The 24,749-nt window shown below is 59.5% G+C and overlaps 6 protein-coding genes across 6 annotated transcripts; 3 read left to right on the top strand and 3 right to left on the bottom strand.

The window, feature by feature from the left end:
- Positions 1–159: 159 nt before the first annotated feature.
- On the top strand, positions 160–7,426 carry B0H64DRAFT_364211 (uncharacterized protein; the record flags this gene model as incomplete). Its single annotated transcript, XM_062801826.1, has 3 exons — positions 160–517; positions 733–4,729; positions 4,784–7,426. Coding segments are annotated over exons 1-3 (6,642 nt in total). The 5' UTR covers positions 160–515.
- Positions 7,427–7,977: 551 nt separating this feature from the next.
- B0H64DRAFT_444782 (kinase-like domain-containing protein) lies at positions 7,978–9,510 on the bottom strand (the record flags this gene model as incomplete). The annotated part of the gene is made up of 3 exons (XM_062806807.1): positions 7,978–8,678; positions 8,770–9,110; positions 9,233–9,510. 3 exons carry the CDS (start codon positions 9,508–9,510, stop codon positions 7,978–7,980), a joined length of 1,320 nt encoding a protein of 439 aa, XP_062657043.1.
- A 177-nt stretch (positions 9,511–9,687) lies between these two features.
- On the bottom strand, positions 9,688–11,629 carry B0H64DRAFT_215720 (beta-lactamase/transpeptidase-like protein). Its single transcript, XM_062799503.1, has 3 exons — positions 11,335–11,629; positions 10,270–11,267; positions 9,688–10,214 (listed from the first exon to the last, which is right to left on the bottom strand). Exons 1-3 carry the CDS (start codon positions 11,420–11,422, stop codon positions 10,080–10,082), a joined length of 1,221 nt encoding a protein of 406 aa, XP_062657042.1. The 5' UTR covers positions 11,423–11,629; the 3' UTR covers positions 9,688–10,079.
- Positions 11,630–12,360: 731 nt separating this feature from the next.
- Positions 12,361–15,650, bottom strand: B0H64DRAFT_327727 (actin interacting protein 3-domain-containing protein; the record flags this gene model as incomplete). Its single annotated transcript, XM_062800799.1, has 2 exons — positions 12,361–15,228; positions 15,444–15,650. 2 exons carry the CDS (start codon positions 15,648–15,650, stop codon positions 12,361–12,363), a joined length of 3,075 nt encoding a protein of 1,024 aa, XP_062657041.1.
- Positions 15,651–17,276: 1,626 nt separating this feature from the next.
- Positions 17,277–18,182, top strand: B0H64DRAFT_215682 (uncharacterized protein). Its single transcript, XM_062799502.1, has one exon. The coding sequence runs from the start codon at positions 17,519–17,521 to the stop codon at positions 17,993–17,995; it is 477 nt and encodes a 158-aa protein (XP_062657040.1). The 5' UTR covers positions 17,277–17,518; the 3' UTR covers positions 17,996–18,182.
- A 2,811-nt stretch (positions 18,183–20,993) lies between these two features.
- On the top strand, positions 20,994–24,319 carry B0H64DRAFT_215657 (uncharacterized protein). The gene is made up of 4 exons (XM_062799501.1): positions 20,994–21,118; positions 21,331–21,580; positions 21,633–21,999; positions 22,051–24,319. The coding sequence occupies exons 2-4, from the start codon at positions 21,421–21,423 to the stop codon at positions 24,245–24,247; spliced, it is 2,724 nt and encodes a 907-aa protein (XP_062657039.1). The 5' UTR covers positions 20,994–21,118; positions 21,331–21,420; the 3' UTR covers positions 24,248–24,319.
- Positions 24,320–24,749: the final 430 nt, after the last annotated feature.

Here is a 24,749-nt window from a genome sequence, read left to right as displayed (position 1 = left end):
GCACGACAGGGCAACACACGAATTGGATGGAGCACTGGCCGCTTGGTGTGACAGCCGCCCTGTGTGGCCAGGAAGGCAGCGATTCGAGACCCACTCAAGGTCATCCAATCTTCAGCCAGGTTCCAGTTCGAGATGCCCCTTCTCCTCCAAAACATCAACCCGTCATCCAAATCGCGTATTTGATTCATCTGCATCTCAACACGGCCCAAACTGGTCGCCGACGTCGCTTTACCAGGGTCCCATACTAGGGGCACGACCCTTCTACATTCGAGGTAGATTTTGGGTGTTTTTAAGCCGTACTGTGCAGTTGCCACTGCAGTGTGCGCGCGGCAGCCCGACGTCCGCGCACCTCGGCCGGCGCCTTGCTGCTGACACCCGCAATTCGCCGTCATTTTGACATCCGCAACAACCTTCAATAGCAACCCTTTGCCGGTGGATTCCGAACAAGAGTCATGCGGTCGAATTGACGCGTCATAGCCGATACTTAACATACCTGAGGCTTCCTTGCACACACAATGTAGGTTGCCTCCCCTTAGCCTTCGAAAAGTTTTGCCCCTCCCTCCAACCACAAGACAAAAAGCTGGAGTTGTTTCGGCAAAGGTTTGGATTTTGCGCATGTGATCCGCTCAATCGTGCACAGTAGAGCAAACTCCACGGGACCAGCTTCCTGCGATGCTGCTAGATGACCCGTTTTCCCCCCCCAGTGGTCGAAGCTAACTGATCCGGTGATAGGTCGAGGTACCCGGGCGGCCGTTTTGACGGCGACCGTCGGTCGCGTTCACCTCGTGACCGGTCGCCATATGGGGACAGAGTGGACCGTGGGCCACAGTATCCCGATGCCGACCGCCGGCGCCCACCTCCGGATTCCCGGGGCAACCCACCGGGCTTCCCTCCTAGCCGGGACAGTTTTCGCGATTCCCTATCGGGAATCCAACCCCCTCGTGGGCCTAAAGCGCTCCTTGATCCTCCCAGCGGTCCCCGCGGCGGCGGATTTGCTGGGGACTTTCGTGGGAGGGGACGAGGCGGAGGTCGTGGCCGGCAGTGGCGCGATGACAGCCGCGATGGAGGGCGTGACCGTGAAGACTACCGAGATCGACCGCATTTTAGGGACGAGCGAAGCCGCGAACGAGAACGAGTACACGATCGGGAGCGAGAGCGGGATTGGCCGCGCGACCAACGTGACCGAGTCGACTTTCCTCGGGCGCGTAGGCCTTCCCCTCCTCCCCTACGAGCACGATCCCCGCTCCCCAGCAGAGATTTCAGGGACGTGAGGGACCCGCCCTTGGGGGTAGACGCGGAGCGCGCGCGACGGGGTTCAAGGGATGGGCCGCTTTCGGCTGGCTCCTCCAACTCGGACCCCATGTTTGCCCCGTCTCCCTTCCGTGGCAGCTTCCGCGGCGCGGGGAGAGGGGTTGGCCGAGGCCGGGGGGATTGGGACCAGAGAGGCGGTAGAGACAGGGGCAACTTTTACGATGACCGAGACCGATACCCACGAAGTCGGTCGCAGGAAAGCCGATGGGGACGGGAACCGGATGATCGGGATCGCAGGGACAGCCGCTACCCGGACATGGCCAGGGACCTTCGCGATGACCGCGAAATAAGAGAGAGGGAAAACAGGGAGCGCGAGCTCATCCGCCCGAAGCCGGACCGGGTTTCACACGAACCACCATCTGCAAAGGATGTCTCACCCCCGCCCCTCGCCCCCTCCGCGCCCGCATTTGGTTCCGTCCCGAGTCGCCAGTCTACATCGACTGATATCCAGTCGCTAACGGGGAAGCCCCCGCCGACGGGCCCGAGAGCGCTGACCGAGGAAAGGCCGGTTTCCGCCGGCCATGGGGTGGGGAATGAAAGGCCACCACCCACCGGCCCGTCCAAGCCGGCGTTATCGGACGGCGGCCCTCCCATACCTCTGGGCCCCCGCGCGCAACAAAAACAGCAGCGCTCTAGTAAGCAGTGGATTAATCCGTCACTGACTGCGAAGAAGGCACAGGTAGAGTCTCCGAAGACCGCCAGATCACAAAATTTCCCCTCGCAGCCCGCTAGGCCTAGCAGCTACTCGGCCCACACAGACTATCGGGACTTTGACAAACGCCCACGGAGCCCTGGGGCTCGGTCAGATTCCCATGCTCTAGCTGCTGAGCGATATGGCCCGCATGTCGCAACCGGGGCGAACGAGATCATGATCAAATCGGAGCGAGGTTCGCAATCTGCCAGGACGTCGGTCGATCGCGAAACTAGAACAGCGCCCAACAGTGCCGACTTGAAAATGGGAGGGATGGATACGGAACAGCCACCCCGTGAGCAGGAGGCCCGAGCGAGCGAGCAAACGACAACCCCCATTGTACCGAAACCTGGCGACATTCAGGCCCACGAGCCGAAGGAGCAAGCCCCGTCCTCCGAATCCGCGAAGAAGCCCACTATCCTCGCCGCCCCGTCCTGTCGAGTCCAGTTGCCACCGAGGGAAACATCGCCCCTTGCGTCCGACGAATCTTCCGAGTCGGATGACGACGAAGATATGGATGTCTACTTTGAGGGGGAAATATCCAAAACAGAGGCGGAACTCAAGAAGCTCAAGGACGCCGTGGACAAGGTTCCGGTCGACATCGTTAAGCGATATGCGACCGCAGTCCACGAAGCCATGCTCGTTGTGCTTAACGAGCGCATAGGGTTGGCAGACGTGGTTGGGCCCATCCCCGACAGCTTCACGTTTCCTCGACCGAAGCCTGGGACAGAGGTGGCTGACAAGGAGATGCCCGATACCGAGCCGCAAGAGCAGGGAGATCAAAGAAATGTAGTCGCACCGCGCGAGCCTTCGGCTATCCCGACCGTGGAAGCTGACGACAGCGCGGTTCACCCGCCGGAGCCTCAGCCAAAGGTCGAGGAAACGGATACAGGAGGCTTGGGGCTCCCTCCAGCACCAGCTCTTTCGGAGATGAAACCGTTGAGTGAAGATGTCGACATGCAGCATGTTGCAGCGCCGCAACCCATCACAGCTCCGGTCTTGATAAACGCCCCGCCGGCCGCCGCGGACGGTCCGGCATTCTTCCCCCATCCGTTTGGTCGGCCGGAGACTGAGCGGAGCAGTGTATCACTAGATGAGGGGAGCGAGGATAGGACCGAGGACGATGCGAGCATCTATGGGAGTATCGAAGTCGTCCGGGAGTTTTCTGCCACGCCACCTACCGAAGATCTCCCGATCTACAACATCAAGCCGTGGTTTCAGAGCCGGCGCGTCCGAAAATTGGGCGATGAACCCACTGAGTTTGGCGAGTTCTTGTATCAACACCTCAAAGGACAGACCGTGACTGCGCATCTCGCGCAGAGCGAGGAACGAAACTCGTATGCGATGAAATACGATTCGTATTTACGATTCACGCTGTCGGACGACCCGGCCGCTGTCAAGAGCCGCGACTACTTTAGTAGCTCTGGAGTGCAGCCGGGGACCACCGGTAAAGCGGCAAGCTCAGACTCCAAACCTGAAGGGGGTAGAAGAGGAGCAGGCCGTTTCTCAACCGAGCTGGACCTCGAGGCCGCGATCAAGGAGTCTATTCGTGAGCACCAGGAAAGGAAGGAGAGGGAGGAGAGGGCGCAGAAGGAGAAATACCGCACCGAGAAGGAGGCCGTCATCCCCGAAATGTTCTGGACGGACGAGGAAAAAGAGAGGGCGTCGTTCTACGACACAGCAGGACTACAGCCCCTGGAGAAGCTCGTTGCTACCTGGCAGGTCGTGCCTGGCCACGTCAACTTCACCCAGGAAGAGGCGGACAGGTTCGAAAAGGCGTACCTTGAAACCCCCAAGCAATGGGGCAGGATCTCCAAGGAAGTGGGGAATCGCGATCCCGGCACCTGCATTCTGTATTACTATGCCAAGAAGCGCGACCTGAACCTGAAGGACAAGCTTAAGAAGCAACCTAGACGGCGCAAGAAGGGCCGAGGGAAACAACGCTCCAGCGCGCTGGTGTCCGAGCTCGGCAACACGGAAAACGAGACGGAGGACGCGGCGGGCCAGGAGACGGGTGAAAATGGCGAACGCCGGCGTCCGCCTCGTCGTGCTGCTGCGCCAGTCTGGGGCAACGACGCGACCCCGAATGCAGACTCCGACGGCGCTACTCCGGCGCCTACCCCCGGGCGCCGTAGGGCCGGCACCACGGCTGACGGTAAGAACGACGGCAGTGCGGAGAAGGCGGAGGGCAAGAGGGGCGGCGGGCGCAAGCCACGCCAACCAAAGGTGGACAAGGAACCGAAGGGACCGAAACAACTGGCACAAGCCCCCGGAGGTGCACCTCTCGCAGTCCCTGGCAAGACGGGCAGGTCGCGGGCCAACTCCAAGGCACAGGGCCCCGAGTGGATGTCGCCGCAAACCCCCGTTGATCTAGCGGCCCGGATACCCCTCCCGTTCGATGTACCCCACACAGGAATGCAGCCGCCTCTGGTCCCGGTCCAGCAGGGACCATTGGCGAGCCCCGATCGAGCAGTGCCTCCGATACCGTCTACCATCTCTGAAGTCATGGCCCCGCCGTCCCTCCGTCCCGAACCGCCCCCGCCGCCCGCTTCCGTCCCCACTTTTGAGATCTCTCAGCCAGCCGGGCCAGAGCGCATCCGTACCCCCCAGCAAGCGTCCAGTTACTGGAGCGTATCGGAGACAACCGACTTTCCTGGCTTACTCCGCTCGTTCGGCACGGATTGGGTCAAAATCGCCAATCACATGCAGACCAAAACTGCAACCATGGTACGGGCCCCACCCCTAAAGTTGCAAACGCATCCCACTAACCGCCAAAATCAGGTCAAAAACTACTACGTCCGACAGACAAAAGAAGGAGGCAAGCCTGAGTGGGAGCAGCTGGCCATGGAGGCCGACGCCAAGGGCCAGAGAGGCGAAAAGCGGCCCGCGCCGCCGACGCCGACACAAGGACCACGGAAACGATACGATGTGTCGTCTACCGGACACCGGCCCCTGGCTGCCGCCGAGCCAGAGGACGCCATGCTAACAAAGGTTGAATCGCAACAAAACCAGCCGTTCTCGCGCTTCCAGGTCCCAATCGCGCAGGCCGCCCCGGTTTCGCATCCGCTTGTTCAGCCAACACCGGTTGCAATGACCACGCCCCTAACCACTACTGCAGCAGCACCGCAAGCGCCGACGAGTGGTCCGGCCGTCACCCAGACCATGTCGCCGCACATTCATCCTCTCCGGCCCCCGGGTCCCGCCTACCCGTACCCGGAGAGGGAAACGGAGGCTCCGGCACAGACCCAACAACCGGTCCGCATCTCTCAAAAGCCAGTTCCGTCGACGAGCGCCACCACTATGCCATCAAGTTCCGAACCGCCGCGCCCAGCCCAATGGGCAACAGATCCTGGCCAACCATTTTCATTGCTGTCAAAGGAGGCTCGCGGAGCACGCGACGCCCGGGAGCGGCAGAGGTTGGAACTCGTTCAGCGAGAGTCCCCTCGGCCGGTAGAGAGGGCGCCTCTGCGGATGAAACAAGAGCCAGAACCTGCGCTCCATCACCCCGAAGCATACCCGCAATTCCAACCCCCACCGCGCGGTATGTCTTCGCGGATGGAAACAACCCCCCTCGGGAGGCAGCCAGAGCCAGCTCGGACCGCCGCGCCCGTTCCGCAGTCTTATGCTCAGCCCAGTCATTCACAACCCATGCGCAGCATGCATAATGAACCTGTGCAAGCGCCCCAGATGCCTCCTGCGAACGAGAGACCTATGCAAAACATGCCGCGACAGCCGCCGGTTTCGATGCAGGAGCAGTACAGCGCGGCGCCCGTATCCGCGCCCACTGCTCCCCCACCCCCACCTCAGCAGCAACCTGCCCCAGCCCCGGCTCGCGCTCCTGAGCGCAAAGTTAACATCATGTCGTTGCTCAACGATGACGATCCCCCTCCGCCGAAGAGAGTCAGCGAAGTGTCCTCTGTTAAGCGCAGCTCGACGCCACAGCCGCTGGTCCGTCAACCAACCTCCGCGCCGCTACCACCACGCAGGGAAGTTGAGACGGGATACCCGTATGCCCGCGGCCCTGCCCAAGCGCCACAATCAGCAATCCCGCCTCTCAAGCCGTACCAAACGCAGTCGCCGCAGCCGCAGCACATGCGGGTGCCCAGTACCGGGATCACGAGCATGGACCCGGCTGCAGAGGCACAACGTGACTACTACGCGCGACATTCGTACCCAGCCCAGCAACACGCAGTGAGCGCGGCGAATTCACCACAGTCGCAACAAACGCAATACGGGCAACACGGGCAACACATTCAACAACATCCACAACAACATCCCCAGCAGGCCCAGGTGGGTTATCAAGGGCAGCAACCGTATCAGCCTTACCAGGTTAGTCAACCGCATGCTGCGTCCCCTACACCGCAGTACGCTCCACATCCGTCCATGTCGGGCAGGCGAGAGGCGCCGCCGTCTGGGCGTGAGCCGTGGCCGCCGCAGCAACAGCCAATGCATCAGCATCAGCATCAGCAACACATTCAGCAGCAGCAGCAGCAGCAGCAACAGCAGCACCATCCACACCACCAACAACACCCATCTCAGTCAGGCTGGCCGTCTCACCAAGCACCTCCGAAAACCTCGCAACCTGTGCCAGCGCCATCAGCTTGGGGTGCTCAAAATGGCGGCATCCAAACGAAACCATCTGTCAGCAGCCCACTCCCTCAGCAACAACACCATAACACCTGGCCAACCTCGGGCCCAAGCCAGCAACAGCCCCACCCTTTCAGCCTACGCGAGTCCCGCGGGCCCTCCGTCTACGAATCGCAAAGCCCCACGGTAGGTATGCCCACGCACCCACACCACCAGCACCACAACTCTCTCGGCGGCGGGCGTTACGGCCCCGGCCCGCCTCAAGACGTTGTCCGGCGGGGCGAGCAACAACCCCCCGCCCCACAACAAGCCGGTGGCAGCCAGCCGCCCTACGCACGATACACCAACACCCCTGGTCCGCAACAGCAGCAGCAGCAGCAGCAAGGGCGTGACCCAACGAGGACCTACACCCCCGTCACGGGCGGTTTCGATCCTCGCGGGCCCCCGCCCCAGGCCGCCCAGCAGCAGCAGGCCGCGTCCCAACAGCAAGCCCAGCACGCGAGCCAGGCCGCCGCGGCTCAACAGCACCACCAGCAACAACAACAATATGTTGCGCAGCAGCACCAGGAGGCGGCGATGCGCGAACAGCAGCAGCAGCAGCAGATGAGGGAGGCACAGATCAGGGAGATGCAACTGCGTGCCGGTGCGGTCGTTGGCCGCGATCCCGCTGACCAGGGCGGCCCTGTCGGTGCTGGTGGTGGCAGTGGTGGTGCTGCCGGGCTCTTGGCGAGACAGCTCCGTCCTGGACCGGAGGGCGGGCCGCCGCCGGGGCCGGGGCCGGGGCCGGGGCAGGGGGGGATGTATGACCGTGGGGGTGGGGAGGGGAGGCGGTTTTAGGTCATCTCCATCTCCAGCATATGGGCGTGGCGCGGGTTAACTGCAGCGATGCAGGCAGCAACAACGATCGACCAACAACATTTTGTGGCGCGACGGCAGCAGGACGTGGGTGGCGCTGGAGAGGGGAGGCGGTTTTAGTGGGTTGGTTCCGACTTGGTCTCCTTAGCTAGGTACTTGGCGGTTTGGTGCCGGTTTTATTATGGTGGGGTAGGGGGGTGGGGGGGTGTTGGGTGATTATGCATACGTGTTATATTGTACAATGATCCGGTGTCTGGGGTGGAGGTTGTGGGGGTGCGGATGGGTTGCGGCAGCATATCTCGGGGCAGGTGGAAAATAGGGGATTGGTGGCAAGGAAACTGGAAGCCGAGAGGTATGCGGTTGTGATCAAGACGGATGTTATGGGGTTGGCAGGTTCATCTTTTGGGCCTACACTGTTCCTGGCGTTTTGCTTTATCATCATGGCCCGAGTTCAATACATATAAATCCCATGCATCCTTTTTTGCGGCATCCCATGTTGGCTTCTCACCTCAAACCCAAAACGCCCATCTGCCTCAGCCCTTCCCGTTAATTATCACGCCTATCCAGGAGTGCTTCACCAGCTCATCCGTTGTAGGCCGGTCCACCGGGTTGATCTTCATCATGGTGGTCAGAAAGTCGGCAAAGCTATCCCTCGCCTCCTGCTCCAAACCCGGCATGTATCCTTCCGACGCCAGCGGGACCCTCCGCACCGCAGGGCCATCCTTGAGGTTCCCTTCGTCGTTAAATATCCTCTGGACAATATCCGGGTTCCCCTTATCCAGCAGCTCCTTGGGAAAGGGGCCGAACAGCTCTATCATCTCCGCCGCGTGCACCCTAGCATCGTAGCGTCCGTCGGGCGGGCCCCGGCCGTCAAACATGCGCACCGCGCGGTACACCTCGAGAATGACGGCGCCCAGGTTCCACAGGTCGGTCGACTTGTCCCAGGGCGCCTCGAGCAGCACCTCGGGGGAACGCAGCGCCACGGGCTGGATCCGCTCCGTCAGGTGCTGCGTGGCCCAGCTTGATACCCCCCAGTCGCCGAGGGCGATTTCGAGATCGGTAAACCGTGGGAGCTTGGCTTCGCCGTAGTAATAGCTGTTGAATGGGGTGGATCGGACGGGGGTGTACCGCGCTTCGGCTCTGTCCTGCTGCGGGACGGGGACTTTGGCGAGGTAGCCTGTCTCGATGCGGGAACGGTCCTGGAATCTGACGAAGATGTTGTCTGGTTTGATGTCTTCACGGCGGACTCATTAGTATTCCTCGAATATAAAACCTGGGCACCGCCACCACCACCACCACCACCACCAGCAGCGGAAAAGGCTCACCTGTGTGGATGACATTATGTTCGTGAGCATAACTCAGAGCCAGCACGAGGTGGAGGGTAAACCTGCGCATCACCGAGTACGGGACCATATCCTCTTTAAAGAAAGTGCCAAAGCTACTCAGGTTCTCTCCCATGAGCTCAAACACAAGACAGACATGGTTTCCGTTCGGCCCCTGGTGTTCAAAGTCGTCGACAAGGTGGCAAACGTATCGGTAACCCCACAAGCTCCGGTCTCCGTCACGGAGATGAGTGAGTATCTCACGCTCAAAAACGGGGTTTTTCTCGTCGTAACACTCGGCGCTCAGCACCTTGAGCGCCATGTACTTGTGTTCATCACCGTCTCTACAGCGTGGCGAGGGGTTTACGCGTAGTTAGCTTGCTAGAACCGGGGCATTGACAGACATTCAGCCCAACTCCAAAGCCATAAAGCCGTTGATCATCGGATTGCTGAGGTAGGTACTTACGGTTTTGTCAGGTCCTTGACGAGCCAGACTGTCGAGTAAACACCATATCCAACCTTGTTCATGACCTGGTATTTGCCCGCATACACCTCCCCGATGTAGACGGGGTGGAACCCGCCGGGCCGGTATTTATCTCTGCCCTCTTCGATGTCCCCGGGATCAGGCACCGTCTCGGCCTGCTCATCCTGGCCCGGGGCGGGTGGACCAGGCTCCGTCGTGGGGGGTGTCCCCTGGGTCGGGACGACAGGAGCAGGACTTTCTTCTGTTTCGGGAAGTGTCATGTCGGAGCTGGTGGCGGAAAGACGGTGGGAAAAAGTTATGGATGAGGGGGCGAGTGATGGAGGTTCTAGTTGGGTTCACTGAGCGAGCTGCATACCCAACGTTACTTGACGGATGGTGGGTGTTGGTTCGACAAAAGCAGTCAGAGAATGAAACAAACCTGGTTAGGTTGAGCCCCGCACGCATTATGGGGCATTAATTACTGCCTGTACTCAAAGGCCAGCGGTTAGGTACCTGAACTGGGTAGGTAGCAACTTGTGTCTGTTTGTCCGTCTTTCCGCCTTCTTTCCATCTTGTCGTCTTCTCATTCGTCTCTCTTTCTTCTATGCCCGGGGGGATATATCCCACCTTTTCCCTTTACGTTATCATGGGCACTGTACAGGTCATCATAGCGACCTTGTTTATGTCTCATGATACCGTGGCTTGCTAAGATATCGCAGCTAAGTTTTGTAACAGCGGGAGCTCAGCCAAGTTCTTGAATCACACCCATACCCCTAATGTTGTTGTAACTCACCACCACCTCTTTCCCTATTAATGGTACCCAATCCCTCCCTATTCGCCTGCCCCCACCTCACGATCCAGCATGCTCTAGTTTTGAGTAAACAACGTCCTCAAACTCCTTCATGGACGCCCGCACCTGGGGATCACTCGGCGGGAAGACCTGTGTGCCAACCGCACCACACACACCCGCCTCGCGGTCAATGAACTGCCAAAAGTGTTAGCACACATCCATCACGATAACAGCCGCCAACCGCACTCACCCAACACAGGTTCCACGCGCCACCCCACTGTAGGAACTTGGTCTTCCTCTTCCCCAGACCTTCGCCACTCATCGACAGCAGGCCGCCCGCGCTCCAGTCGTACTCAACCCCGCCGGGGATGTGCCCGACAGCCCAGTCCGGGTTCTGCATCAGCTCGTTCATCGCCTTCTTCTCTACCGGCCGCAGAAGCGGCTCAAACAGCCACTTGGCCGTCTCGGGCTTGAGGATCTTGCCATCGTCCATCAGGATCGAGTACAGCACCTTCATGTACGGGCCCACCCCGCCGTACAGCCCCTCACCCCCAAACCCTTCATTGTCCTCGTCGTACTCCGTCTCCTTGTGCTCCAGCTTGCCCGTCTCAGCATTCCGCTCCGCCATGCCGGCCATCTTGTCGTACACGGGTTCGTCAAACCGGCCCGGGTGGAAGGTGATGGCGCCCTTGGGAACGCCGACGCGGCTGAGCACGTTCTCATACACAAAGTCATCAAAGAACGCGCCCGTAAGCTTCTCGATCAGGCGGCCCGCCCAATCCATACTACTACCATAAACCCAGCCCTGGCCGGGCTCGAACAGCAGCGGGTACCCAAACCGCGAGTCGACCGACATGCCGCCCGACAGGGGGCTGTGGCGCAGGGGCACGGGAAGGGGCCGGCCCGTCGCCTGCGCCCACTTGGCCAGCTTCTCCTCCATCAGGATGTAGCCCGTGCCCGCGCTGTGCGTCAGCAGGTGCCGCAGCGTGATGGGCGTCTCCCGCTTCTTGTACGTCGGCTGGCCCGCCGCGTCGAACCCCGTCAGGATCGGCTGCTGCGCCAGCGTCTCCACGTACTTGGTCACGTCCTCGTCGATCTCCAGGATCTTGCCCTCCACCAGCTTCAGCAGGCAGGTGGCCGTGATGAGCTTGGTCATGGATGCCATCGTCATCATTGTTGTCGGGGTGATCGGGGGCGCGTCGGGCTCGAGCGTGGTCGGGCCGTGGGCGAACGTGTAGTCGATCTTGCCTGGCGAGGGTGTTAGCCGCCACGGTCTCACGAGAGACGGGGTCCAGTCAGTGGTAGGTATGCGTACCGGACTTGTCTCGCGCAACAAGGACCGTGGCGGGGAGGGTGCGGTCGTCGATGGCCTTCTTGAGGCGTTCCTCGAACTCGGGAGTCATGGTGGAAGGTTGTGTGTGTGGTTGTGATGTCGTGGTAGGTTTGGTGTTAGTGTGTCAGCTTCAGTGCCAGCAATGGTACGATATGTACGAGGCAGACCCAGTATTTGAGGGGACGAGAACCGTGATGAGCTGGTAAAAGGAGAAGAGGGGGTTGGGGGCCAACGGGGCCAACGACCAAAATAATATACCACAACATCCCGCCAACCCCTCCTTCCCAACGTTTGTCCCCCCTTCTGGACCAACTGCCACTGCTACGGACTTCGCTGACAAATACCGCACCTGCCCAACCATTGTAAACCCCAACGGAATCTCTTAATCCTACCGGGAAGGTTGAACCAACAGGACCGACGCAGGTTGAACCAACAGGACCGACGCAGGTCTCACCAGTCTCCAGTCCCAAGCTTACGCGCGTTATCATGCCATAATTGGACCCCGAGTGCGGGGCTCACCCGGAGATGCTACCCCGGAACCCCACCGTCGATCGGCCCGGGGAGAAAAGGAGGAGCACCAAGGCGGGCCCCTGATATTGGGGTAAGCAGGAGCAAGAACTGCTTCATCAAAACACCAAGCAGGCAGGGCGGGCAGGCAAACACCACCACCCCCTTCAAAACAAACAGACAGGCCATATCCAATATACAACCCATCAACCAGTGCATTGCTCATAACCAAAAGATACAAAAAGACTCGCTGAAACAACCCACAGCTGAAACAATAAACCAAACAGCAGCAAGCAACGCAGGCAAAAAGACAGTGGGTATAATCCTTCGACCGCGCTCCCTCCCCCCACAACGACAAACAAATAAACCCAGTGCATCACACATCAAACATAGGGCAGAGCAGCCAGCCAGCACCCCATGATCCACCACCTTCCACACCCCAGCCCAGTCCAGCCAGCCCAGCCCAGCTCAACCCAGGCCATCAACAACAGCACATAAAAATCAATCCCCCCCACCAGCCGCCCCCGCCGTGCCATTCACCAACGCCTCCCCATCCTCCTCACCCCCCTCCTCTTCAGCACCCTCCACAACCCCCTCCTCCTCACCGTCTTCCTCCCCCTCCTCCGGCATAGCCACAATCCCATTCTGCCTCTCCCACACCTCCCTGCGAATGCGATCATCCTTCGCCTTCCTCGCCCTCTCCACCTCCTCGAACCCCCCGGACTTTTTCAGCTTGCCCTCCTCGACAAACGTCGCCAGCTCCTTGGTCAACGGGTTCTCGCGGCGGCGGGCGAGCTCCTTCTGGCGCAGCTTCTCGGCGCGCTCGATGGCCTCGAGCCGGTTCTCGTGGTTGGGCTGCAGCGCGCGCACCTCGCCGAGCACGCCCTCTTTCGCGGCCGACGGGTCGACCGCCGCGGCGTTCTCGCGGATCGAGGTCAGGCCCTTGCTGAACTGCCGTGCGACGATGACGCCGCCCGGGGCGGTGGCGCCGCCGGCGTCTTTCATTTGTTCCTTGGTGGCTTGTTCGACGAGGGCGAAGGTTTCGGAGGCCTTTTCGAGGTCGTCGCGCAGGTCGACGATCAGGTCTTCGACTAGGCGCAGCTCGTCGCGGCCCTGGCAGACGTCTTCGAGTTCTTTTTCCCAGATCTTGGTCCAGATGGGTTTTTCCTGTTTCATGGACTCCTCCATCTTGCTGAGTTCTTTGGTGAGGAGGGCGATGTCGCGGGTGACGGCCTCGAGCTGGCGCGGGAGCGGGCGCACGCCGCGGTGGACCACGTCCTTGCGGAGGTCCTCGACCAGGTCTTGCAGGTCGTCTACCCGGTTGACGAGCCGGTCGCTGTCCTGGTTGAGCTGCTTGCGCCCCGTGACCACGTACGAGTGGCCCGCGTTGCCCTCCACGTCCGGGACCGCGATTTTGGTCGCCGCCACCTTGACGTTGGCGGCCTTGGCCCGGAGGGCAGACATGGAGCCTTGGACCTCGGTCTGGAAGTTGGAGTAGGTCTGTCGGAGGACGGCCAGGTCGCGGCGGAGGCTCTGGATCTCCGAGAGCTGCCCGGGGCTGAGTTTGCGCGATGCCTGTGCGGGTCCCACTGCTTGCTTGGGGGATTCCACGGGCGGCACTGCAGCGATAGTGGGCGGGGCAGCGGCCAGCCGGGCTAGATCCTTGGCCGTTTCCTGCTGCCGTTCCGACACGCTCTGCAGGGCGGCTCCTTGGTCGTCGACGTTCTGCTTCATCTCCACCATCATCTTCTTGATCGAGCCGAGGCCGTCGTCGATATGTCTTTTCACCTCGTCCAGTTGTTCCACGTTAAGCACTAGAACGGTGCGGTCCTTGATGTCGGAGAGGTCCTCTAGCTCATGACGGACCCCAGACACGGGATCCTGGATGTAGATGTCCGGCAGGTCGGCGCCGTTTTGCTGCGTGTTCCACGAGAACTTCTCGATAAAGGCGAGCTGCAACCGCCCAATCGACAGTTCCTCGTATCCCCCTGAAAGCACAAACTTCTTGACCTTGGATTTGTACTGCAGGAAAAGAGTCAAGTCTTTGGTGGCCGGCGGAGTTGCGGTGAAGGTGCTCGGTGGTTTGTCAGGGGTTACGGCCCGTGCTATCGGGAGCGCCGGCGCCGGAGCTGGCGTTGTAGGTTTCTCCTGCTCCTCAGCCTCCTCCGTCTCTACCGCCTCCAAGGCGTCGGGCGGCGGTCCGTTCAGAGTCGCACTTGGCTGGAACTTATCCTCTTCGGGGGGGGCGGGCAACTCGGCTCTTGCGGGGGGGGATTGGATTGGGAGGTCATCCGGCTCCTCCGAAACCCGGCTGGGGACTCGGACAGGAGAAGAATCGAGCGTCGCGGTCCGCGACTGGCTGGACATGTTCCGCTTGTGTCGAACAGTATCCCTCGCCTGCATTGCCCGCATCGACTCCCGCATTTCACCGCGCCCGCGGTTCGGTATCGGGGTAGTCTGAGGCGGAAGCGAGGGAAATCCTGCCTGGGCGCCTAGGTGTTTTGATATCTGGTAAGCCGAGTACCTTCGCGACGCTCGTCTTTCCAAATCGCCGCCTCTCTGCAACGCCGCCAGCGCACTCTGCTGGGATGCCTTGGGCGGCGGTGGCGGCGGCGGGAAGTTATCCAGGCTGCTCAAGTCGCTTGCCGAAGGCCCTGAGGGGATCGTCTCGTCGCCCGGGTAAGGGGGAAGCACGGGAATGTTCTGCATCGTGTTGCTAGAAAGGCTCGACTGGTCCGAATTGACAGAGCCGCGGGACTGCTCCCTCTGTAGAAAGCGCTTGGTAGGAGAGGGCGCCGCGTTGTTCCGTCCGTCATCGCGCTGGCTACCTGGTCGGTAGTTCTCCTCCAGCCCCTCGTTCAACAAAGTCGTCAGGCCGGAGCCGACACTCCCCATTGTGCTCGTACTGGTTGTCCGGGGCGGAACGGGGGGGCTAGTGGCTTCAGCACTATCGCCAGAGCCAGTGCCAGAAGGACCGCCGTCTCTCTCCCGTTGTTGTCTTTGCCTCAGCCGAGTTTGCTTCCTCTTGAGCCCGTGCAGTAAATTGATGATTATATCGCGAATTTTCGGCAGGTACTTTTCCAAACTTTCCGCGCTCGCCTCCTGGCTTAGGGTAGACTCCAAAATATTCCTCAGCAGTTCAGGGACGTTCCCAAGGTCGGATGTGTCGACGTTGATGGCGGTAAAGGCGCGGCAGGCCATGTTGAACTCGTAGCCGAGGCGGACATAGACATCGGACACCTGGGTGTCGGTAGCGTTCCCCCGCGACCATTGTGTGAGTGTCTCTAGGAGTTGTTTGGTGGCAACGAGGAGGTGTGTGACGCTCTTCTCGATCTGGGACAGCGGAACCGAGGTACTACTCCCCGCTGACTTTTTGGGCGACATTGTTAGCAATGAACCAGAGAGGGGATGAACTAATCGCAGAACACGCGGGGAGCGACAACGAAAACCCGATCAGAGAGAAAGAGAGTGAATGTGGCGGGACGCCACCGGAAGTTTGAAACCTGTGGCCCGGTGGTGCATGAAGCCGGCGGTCGAATGGGGATCTGCAAAGGGAAAAGAGAAACCGGCAATGCAGCACTCACGTTGGCCCGTCGTGTTCCATCATTCCTGCTTCCGCTTCCGCTCGCGCTTGTCGGTTGCATGGATCGCGAAGACCCCATGGAGCGAGGGGCGACAGGGCGGTTGGTGCCGACGCCGACGGCGGGTGATATGGAGCGTGGAGGAACGGCCGGAGGTGGTCCTGGCTCTCCGCCGGGTGACCGACGCTGCGAATTCCGCGACGGATTCATTTCGGTATTTCGTCCCTATATCGTCTCCCAGTGGCTTCACCCGTGCGCTAGCCGCTCTTATTCTCCTCTTCTCTGCTTCGGCTGTCTCTTGACGCCCAATCCACCCACGATGCGCGTAATTTGAATCGCTCACTCGACCGGATTATTTTGGAGGTTGGGCGGCGGCGGGGACGGATGAAACGGTTTCCCGATCGCGGGCCGGGGTTATCTCGTTGCTGCTGCGTTTTGGACCCGGGCTAGCAGGAAACTGGCGGTTCGATAGAGGAACTGACGACTGAAGGTTGCAAACTTGTGACTGCTCTTCGCCTGGGAGTGCGGAGGTTCCTCCCACTGCGCTGGGGTTGGCAATCGCAAGTCTCCACTGAGGCACCCAGCACCCGACGCCAGCTGAATCAGGCTGCGCTTCCAGGTTGGTTGGTCCAATAAAAATGTTCAAGACCGCCAGGACAAGGCTTGCGGGGCATTTGGTCTTTGGAGGGGCCGGGCGCTACAGAGAATTCGTTTGCCGCTAACGCCGAAGCCTCTGTTCGATGCAAAATTCAGAGATGGCAACCATTGGTTAATGCATTTGGTCTTTCTTATTCTCCGGGTCTCGGTTCGTGATTTCTTTGGTGTTTTCTGGCCCAGGTTGGCCCCGCTGCAGCCTCTGCATCAACCGTTAAGCTTGCGTTGCTTGTACACTTTTCGTTCGAGAACCTTCGGATCCCTGACTGCATGGGGGCTCAGGGCTCGTGTTCGGGACCTTTCCACATCTGGACAGCTTCCAAACAAACCTTAACGACATGTGCGTTTCGAAACGAACTGGAAGCTTCTTACCCGTCGACCCGTCGACAACGTAGGTCCCCACTCAAAACTCGTCGATACGCACGTCATAGCCACGAGTTGGGGCAGTCGGTCTGCAGGGCGAATGCACGCAGACCATGGCGGTCTAAACCACCAAGGGGAAAGTCCGGTGTCGAATCAGGGAACGCTTGCTGCGGGCGTGTCTTGCTCCGGGGGTGTGGGTTGTACATGTATGGACAGACATCCTCCGGCAGTCGAATCAGATTAATGGATTGAAGGCACAACCTCAACCGCACAACCATATGGTCACCCGAACTGCCATGCGGACTTCAGTTTCAGTCATTGAGTTAATTAACGTTAGTTAGTTATAGTTACTCGGACAAAACTGAGCGCAGAGAGGGTTCTGGATACGAACGCAAATTACTTCGTACCCTCCCTCACTCCGCCCAGCGGACTGAGACACCAATTTGGTGCTTTTGCTCGCAGCTTCATCTGCGTGCCGTTTGCGGTATCGACCTGACTGCTTTCCTCTTCGTTTTCTCTCCGCTGTTTCAAACCCTTGGACGTTGAAGCCGGACAGGTGACACAAATTCAGGGGCATTGGCAATCTGTCGAAGGGTCCAGGCCCTCAACCCAGGCCATCTCACCTTGCCGTCTGTCACCGCTTCGTCTATGCGGCGTTCGTTTCCGTCTATCATCCAATAATCTCGTCCGAATCCGCTTCAAGTTTCGGAGGGGCGTTGGGATCGACCACGGCATTCGCCGTGTCCTACTGTCCGTCACGGCTGGAAGCAGCGCAACCTCTTCTTTCTACGGGAACCCGCACTGCCTTTTCCGAAGACGTGAGCAAGAAATTCCCGCGCCAGGAGCAGCCATGTCTCGCCCACCGCCCATCTCCGCGATCCAGGCTCTGTCTCCCAGGTGACAAGTGCATTTGCTCGTTCGAATTTAAAGACGAGCCAGCCGCCTTCTCTTCCTTCCCTTCTCCTCTACCTCTCAACGAAACGTAACACAAGCGAGCCCTCTATCAAAGCCACCTAACTCAACTGAACCCAACCAAACCAAACCAAACCAAACCACCCAAAATGCAACTCAAATCCTCCCTCCTCCTCACGGCCCTCCTCACCGGCCTCGCCACCGCAACAACCACCACCCCAAGCGACGCCATCGCCAGCCCCACCCCCGACACCCCCTCCTCCTCCTCCTCCTCCACCCCGGCAGCGGACACCACCCCCACCGACAGCGAGACCACCACACTCGCAACCAGCATCACCAACCTCCCCTCCCTCAGCAGCAGCGGCAATGGCAGCGGCAACGGCAGCTCGCAGACGGGAGGGGGCACAACGCGCTCCAGCAGCAACGTGACCATGACTACGTCGGCCACCCCTACCTCGACGAGCGACGAGGACGAGGACGACCGCCCCAACACCAGGACCAGGACGGGCACCCGCCCGCCGAACACGCCGACGGCTATCAATGCGGCTGCTACGCCGGCTGCGGGGCCGGCGGCGTTGGGGCTGGCTGTGCTGGGGTTGGCGGCTTTTGCTGGGTTGGGGCTTTAGATGGGGGTTGGGGATTTCGGGGGGTGTGGTGTGGTGTGGTACCCGACTCCGGGCGGGGGGTGTGGGGATGGTATTCTAGGCGTGGTAGTGCGGTTGGTATGTGAGATGGGAGAGTTGGTATGGAACGAGAGGTTGGGGTTGAGGAGGGGCGGGTTGTTGGAATGAGAGGGTGGTGATGCCGTTTCTTACTTGTTGAGAGATGATGAGAACAGTAGTAATCAGTAATGGTTGAATGGTCAGCTTCGATAATGTTGAATTGTCTCGAGGTGGCGTGGCGTATTATTCACCGTGCTGTCATTGAACTAAACTGAGCCTTGTGCCATGTTCCATGACTCTCCACGTTGATGAATGAGGTCCTGAAACTTGCAATACTGTCATGCCCCGCTGCAAAAGGTGAATCCGACACTTTGGACAGTTGAGTGTCGTGTGATGCAAGCCCCATGCGTAGCTCGGCGTGGAAAGGGTGTAAAATACACCACCACACCACCACTTTGCCGTAGTTCGGCACCCTCTGGCCAAAAAAAGCCGAACTCGAAAGGAAGGCAAGAAATCAAGCAAAAGGAACTTAAAAAGAAGAGGGTAAAATAAAAGTAAATCGAGTAAATCGAGTAAATCGAGTTTCTTTGGGCTTCAAGATGACTTTCGTTATATTCCTCCAGCCGAGGACTCGAGGTTTCCATTGCCAACATCTGCACTTGGAGTTCGGCTTTTTTTGTCCATGAGGTGTTCGGTCAACGTGGCAGGTGTTCCGAAGTTTCAGCATCACCTACAAGTAGTTCCAACCTGTCTCTGTCAGGGGAACGATTAGAAGTCACCATTTGACGAGCAACGAACAAGTCGGTTTCACGGGGCACAGATGTTGATTGCCACACCCAATATCCCTACGATTTTATGTTCTGTAGTTTCTGGGCAATAAACGAGGTTATTCGTGACTAGCAACGCGATGATGATGTCGGTACGGTATCAGGTTAGTTTATGAAGATTTTGACGGAAGAGTTTCTCGTCCTCGAATACATCAATCGGATGGTGGATGCTATCGATACTGAGGTGCGAAGGTCGTCAAACTGGCGTAGGGTGGATGAATACCAATTTGCGTCATTCTCGGCTTATTGACGAATTCTGTGTCGTTGGCAAAAACGGTAGGCAAGGCCGGGAGCGGTGCCCGGGAAACAAAAGTAAATACTTCGTGGAGAAGAAGCATGAGAAGGAATAAGCAAGAGAAGGCAAATACACTTGTAAAATGCAAAAAATTGTATTTGTACTGAGAAGCTGGGAACTTTAGGTTTGATGTTGAGCAAGCCTGGGACCGGAAGTACCCTGATTGAAGGAGGTCCCTTCCTCATATTGGTAACGTGGCCCTGGCTGTGGTTGTGCTGCTGCGACTTTGCGGGTAGTAACCTAGAAGGTATTTGGATTGTCGGACTCCGTTGGTCACAGTTCGATGAACCTCTTGCCATCAAGAGCTGGACAAAGCGTTCATCGTTCTGTGATAGGAACATCTCAAACCCTCCACCGGACCCAGTCAGTCGTCGCAATTCCTCAAAAGCTCGAGCCAGGGGCAGAACAATCCACTCAAAGAAGCAAATCACGTGGGTCCGTCGGGCGATCCATGGTCCTGCCAAGATGGATTTCGCTGAAATGGGATTAGCGAGGATCAAGCTCTCCCGCAGGTCCTCCTGCCAGCGAATGCCTTGACAAGTTGGTGTTCTGGGAAGACCTTTGTGTTCTCACCAGGCGCTGTGATTCCATCAAAACCCACGAAGGAACACGGGCCTGCTTTTGGGGTCATTGGCTGGGTCATCAGGTCGTTGCATGTGAAGTTGTACACACTGACGCCCTTGGGGGGGCCGCTGGGATTTAGTTGCGCCCTGGTTCCCCTGCTGCCCTTTCTGCTGCTGCTCCTTCTTCTGCTTTCTTGTGCAACCTGGAACCACTGAACGTCCATCTGGGCTGGCCAGTCGACCTTCTTTGCCCTTCCCCGCCCAAGACAGACCGCGAGACATTCCGTTCCGCAAGAACGCCGCTCAAGTGCCCAGCGCACTTGTTACATACTTTCCTCTACATCACTCTTCCCCTCCATTTCCGACCCCTCGGAGTCGGCTTCCTCCGCGCCTCACATTAGCGCATCCCATCGACTAACCCTCCGATACTACTTCTCAACCGGGAGCATCAACCATTGCTCGGCAGGAACCGCCAACCACACGGCAAGCGGGGCCGACATCGATGCCCCTGTTGTAAACCTTGGGCCAGGAAATCAGTTGGTCGCCTGTGGCTGTAGCACCGCTGCAGTATCTTGCCGGGCATCCAGCGACCATCGTGGAAGTCGTCGAGGTTGAGCCAGGCGTCGTAACTCGGCAGCTGTCGTGACCGAGCAAGGCCTCGAGTTGCCGCAAATCGATCGGGTTGCTGCTGGTGCACACCCTCGCTCGCCGCTGCTTGCTTGCCCACGAGCACGCGCCAATCAGAGCTCTGATTCGCTCAATTCGTACAAACTCCCCTCTCTGCCGCTCCCGCCCATCTCCCGCCCGCACCCTCTTTCCCCAAAGTCTGGACAACTGCCCCGGGTGCTCAACTCAACGGCAGGGCACAGGAACTATGGAAGACCGATCGACAACCTCAAAACCCGTTGTCGCATCGCCATCGCAATCCACCACCCCGGACATCAAGTCGCCCACTGCTCGACCTCTGTACAGCAGCAAGCTCGGCGACCAGCGACCGCGAGCCCCAGAGGCAACCGCTTCGCCCCCGACTCCGAGGTGAGACACGAGACCCTTCCCACGCATCCCCAACTTTTTTGGGAGCCTTGCTGCAACCTCCCCGCCAACAAAGACATTTATTTGCCTTTTTTTTTCCCACCCCGTCAACTTCCTTTCCGCCCTTCCGCCCTATGCATTTTCCCCTTTCATCTGCAGCGTCAATCGCCCGGGTCGCCGCACTCCCACTTCCGGGACCTCGTTGTGCATATGCGCCAGAGGATCGGTGGAACAGCCCGCATTGATTGACTAACTCCCGCACAGACAGCCTCCCGTCCAGCAAAAGGCCTGGACTAACAACAAAAACCCCATCACCGGTCGGTCGCAAGTCCCTCAGAACAAGCAGTCTGTGACGAGCTCCCTCCGCGAGGTTAGTCGCTTGTCTCTTGTCTCCCTTATCTCCCCTGTCCTTCACCTCCTTTTCCTCGACCAACGGCCGTGCTTGCTTCAAGCTCCCAGCGGAGTCGGAACCTGTGCTGCGAAACTGTTTGGTCAAAGCTTAGGTCGAACCTTGCAACATCTGATACAGAGCCGAGCTGATTGGTGACGTGCGCTGACAATTTCTTTTTCCTTTGTTCATAGGGCCAGCGAGTCCGCATTGTGCTCACGTCCGGCGCCGAATTTGAGGGTACATATAACAACGGCCCCGAGCCTGCCAGCTGCCGCTTGAGCATGGTGCAGCAGAAGAAACTCCCGAATTCCGCAGATATCACGAACGGCCCCGGTAAAAGGGAGCAGCAGCAGCCCACCATGACCATCCAGCGGAAAGACATTGCGGATGCCCGCGTTGTTCCTGCCAGCAACGCCAAGAATGACAGCCGTGCTCCAAACGGTAGGCGGTGACGCACCCCTTTCCTTTGCTCTCGCTAACGGGTTATCTCCAGGCAATCGGGCTTCTTTCCGGACAGACACTGCAATCTCCAACGCGCGACTCGGCCCCGAGAGGAGCTTGAAGGCTTGGGTTCCCGATGCGGGTTACGAAGTTGATGGGTCGCTGGAGAAACCCAGCGCTGGTGGCGCCTGGGATCAATTCGCCGAGAACGAGCGCCTGTTTGGCCTGAAGACGGACTACGACGAAAATATCTACACAACCGCCATTGACAAGAGCCACCCCCAGTATAAGGAACGGTTGGCGGCTGCTGAGAGAAAGGCGCGTGAGATCGAGCGGACTCTTCCCACCACCTCGCATGTCGCCGAGGAGCGTGTGATGGACTTCGTTGGTGGCGAGGACCAAAGAGACGAGGAAGACAAGTAAGGAACACGCACCCTAGCCACGATACATGGGATTGACCCCTTCTCCAGGTACAGCGGTGTACGCCGACAGGATTTCCCGCCATTGGCGGCCCGGGACAACAAGTACACCCCGCCGGCCCGGCGTGCGCCCACCGGTCAGGCGACCGTTAAGGGTGTTCCAGTTGATCCTGCTATCATCTCGTCACAGCTTAAGAGCACCCCTACCCCGAAGCCCACGCCGACACCGAAGCCGGTTGAGTCGAAAAACCAAGGCACCGCAGAGAAGCCGGCCACCCCAGTCCCAGACAAGCCGGCAGAGTCCAAGGCGGGTGCAGCCGCAGTCGGAGGAAAGGCGCCCGAGAGCAAGGCGGAGACCACTTCGGATGCGAAGGCAGCGGAGGCCAAAGATGGCACCGCCGCCCGGCCCTCGGCCACCACTAGCCGCGGTGCATCCAAGGTTGGCGCTGTCCCCGGCGTGACCGCGAATGTGGAGCGCGACGTGCTGTCCTCGTTCCGGAACTTCGCGACCACCCAAAGGTTCATGGCCGAGAAAGTCAGGGCCACAAGGGTCAAGGCCGACAAGGAGGTCAAGCTGACGGAGCTGAAGAAATTCGCAGAGAATTTCAAGCTCTTCACCCCCGTCCCCAAGGACCTGATCTCTATCATTGCCAAGGATCCGGCCAAGCAGAAGCAGATTCAGGACAAGGCGAAGCACAACATGGACGAGCTAGCCAAACAGAAGGACGTGACCCCCCAGGAGAAGGAAGCGACGACGTCAAAGGAACCCCAGAGCAAGGGAAGCGCAGACCAATCTGGTGCCTCGACGCCTGCGGCAACGGTCGATGCCGCGCGCGGGGGCCCCCGTCCAGCTGCGCCGCCCCATTCCGGTTCGACCGGAGTCCCCGGCCGTCACCAAGGCACCCGCTCCTCGTACAACCCCCAGTCGCACTATCAGTACAACAGAAACAACCGACCGCCGCCTCATGCGGCGCCTCAAAACCAAACGACGGGCCACCTGGGACAGCGGCTTCGCAACGTGGAGCAACAGAAAATGCAGCACCCTCATATGGGCCAGCACCCGCCGCCGGACATGCGCCTTCCCCCCACCGGCCCGGCCAACAGCGTCGACCCAAGCTTCAACCGCCGCATGAATGCTGCTCCGCCGCCCTTCATGGGCCCCAAGTTGAACCCGAATAGCCACGAGTTCCGGCCTAACGCGTTTGCGCAGCCCTTCAACCCCGCCGTTCCCAGTTCAGGTTCTTCCCCTCGCTCGTCTGTGAACAACATTGCCGAGCCACCTGCCCCTCCGGCCCCCATCAAGGGCCAGCTCATCCGGCGCAAGACTAGGGCGGTGGATGTCAAGAAATGCTTCATCCTATCGCACATCGAGACCATCCAGCCGCCGCAGGGTCGGAACTGGGATGACAACGATGGCCTCAAGCCGTCTTTCGACACGCTCCCGACCTGGCGGCAGCTCCAGGAAGAGACAGAGGCGCCCGACTCGACCATGCATCTGACATACAAGCAGTATTTCGAGCGCCTGCCCCTCTCGAGCGCCGCCGTCGCCACACCCAACCCCGCCCACGTCATGCCGCAGGTTGCGCACCAACACCAGCTGCCGTTCCACTTGCAACACGGAGCCCCTAACATGGCGCCGCGCCAGTCACCACACATGCCGCCGATGCAGATGCACGCTGGCCAGCACGGTCCCGCCCCCCATGTGCCATTCAGCAACCCGGATGATCATAGGATGATGCATTCCAACTCGGCACAGTCCTTCGCGTCCCCTAGGATGGGACCGGTGCCGATGGCGTATCCTCCGGCGGTGAATCCCCAGGGGCAGATGCCGTACGGCCAGCCGGTTATGCAGCAGTACATGAACGGTCCTCAGATGAATCAGTTCCGCAGCTTCTCCCACAACCCGCAGTTTATCCCGCAGCAACCGCACCACATGGGAGGCCCCATGATGGTTCAGCAAGGTTTTATGGGTCCCAACGGCATGGTGACAGCGGGGCCGATGTACCCCGGGGCCCAACCCCATTTTATCCCCGCCGGCGCAGGTCCTCCGCAGCCTGTCCCCGGGTCTAACGGGTTCCCCAGCCCAGGCCGGCCGGCCGCGCCGATGATGGTGCACCAAGGCTCGCATCAGGGCTCGCACCAGGGCCAGCAGGCGGTGTACGGCATGAGCCCCGGGATGCCGTACCAGCAGCCGGCGTACACGCCACAGCAGCCTCAGGGCAAGTTCTCGGGCCAGCGGCCGCAGTGAGAAACTGCGAAGACGAACTGCAGAGGTCGTGCCGCGGCTTCGTCTACCTGCCTACCCGCCTACCCATGCACCTCAACGGAAGCTGTCGGGGTAACTCACTCGTTTCAAGCCTAACAAAATTGCCGTGACATGATCAACTACCTGTCAGGTGTGCTGCCATTGCCGGGCTGGCTGGGTGTCGAGGCAGTGTTGGCCAACTTGGGAGCCTCGTCGAACAGGCCGAAGCGAAATTGAAGCGGATTATCCATGCCGAGCCCCCAACGAACGGGTAGCTCTGCTTTTTTTGCGGGCAGCATTGGCGGGGAGTGAGAAGCGAGCGGTGAAGGGGATGAATGAATGATGGACAAAAAAGCGAAAGGAGAAGGGCTAGCAGACAAGCATGACAGACAGGGCGGGCTGGCTGGCTGGTAGGCGGGAGAGAGAGTGAGAGAGAAGACGATTATAACTACTAGCTTTTGCCCTCGTCCATCCAATCCCATCATCCATCCATCCATCCATCCAT

The sequence above is a fragment of the Chaetomium fimeti genome (genome assembly GCF_033439085.1).
Source record: "Chaetomium fimeti strain CBS 168.71 chromosome Unknown B0H64scaffold_6, whole genome shotgun sequence".
Classification (NCBI taxonomy): Eukaryota; Fungi; Ascomycota; class Sordariomycetes; order Sordariales; family Chaetomiaceae; genus Chaetomium; species Chaetomium fimeti.
Note: the sequence above shows the minus strand (reverse complement) of the source record. Positions and strands in the feature narration are given on the sequence as shown.

Excerpts from the sequence above, each read along its gene's own strand:
- B0H64DRAFT_215657 (XM_062799501.1), top strand. The coding sequence starts at position 21,421 with ATGGTGCAGCAGAAGAAACTCCCGAATTCCGCAGATATCACGAACGGC. Across the intron at positions 21,581-21,632 it reads TGACAGCCGTGCTCCAAACG|GCAATCGGGCTTCTTTCCGG; the intron begins GTAGGCGGTGAC and ends GGTTATCTCCAG. Across the intron at positions 22,000-22,050 it reads CAAAGAGACGAGGAAGACAA|GTACAGCGGTGTACGCCGAC; the intron begins GTAAGGAACACG and ends CCCCTTCTCCAG.
- B0H64DRAFT_215682 (XM_062799502.1), top strand. The coding sequence starts at position 17,519 with ATGCAACTCAAATCCTCCCTCCTCCTCACGGCCCTCCTCACCGGCCTC.
- B0H64DRAFT_215720 (XM_062799503.1), bottom strand. The coding sequence starts at position 11,422 with ATGACTCCCGAGTTCGAGGAACGCCTCAAGAAGGCCATCGACGACCGC. Across the intron at positions 11,268-11,334 it reads TGTTGCGCGAGACAAGTCCG|GCAAGATCGACTACACGTTC; the intron begins GTACGCATACCT and ends CACCCTCGCCAG. Across the intron at positions 10,215-10,269 it reads GCGCGTGGAACCTGTGTTGG|TTCATTGACCGCGAGGCGGG; the intron begins GTGAGTGCGGTT and ends CACTTTTGGCAG.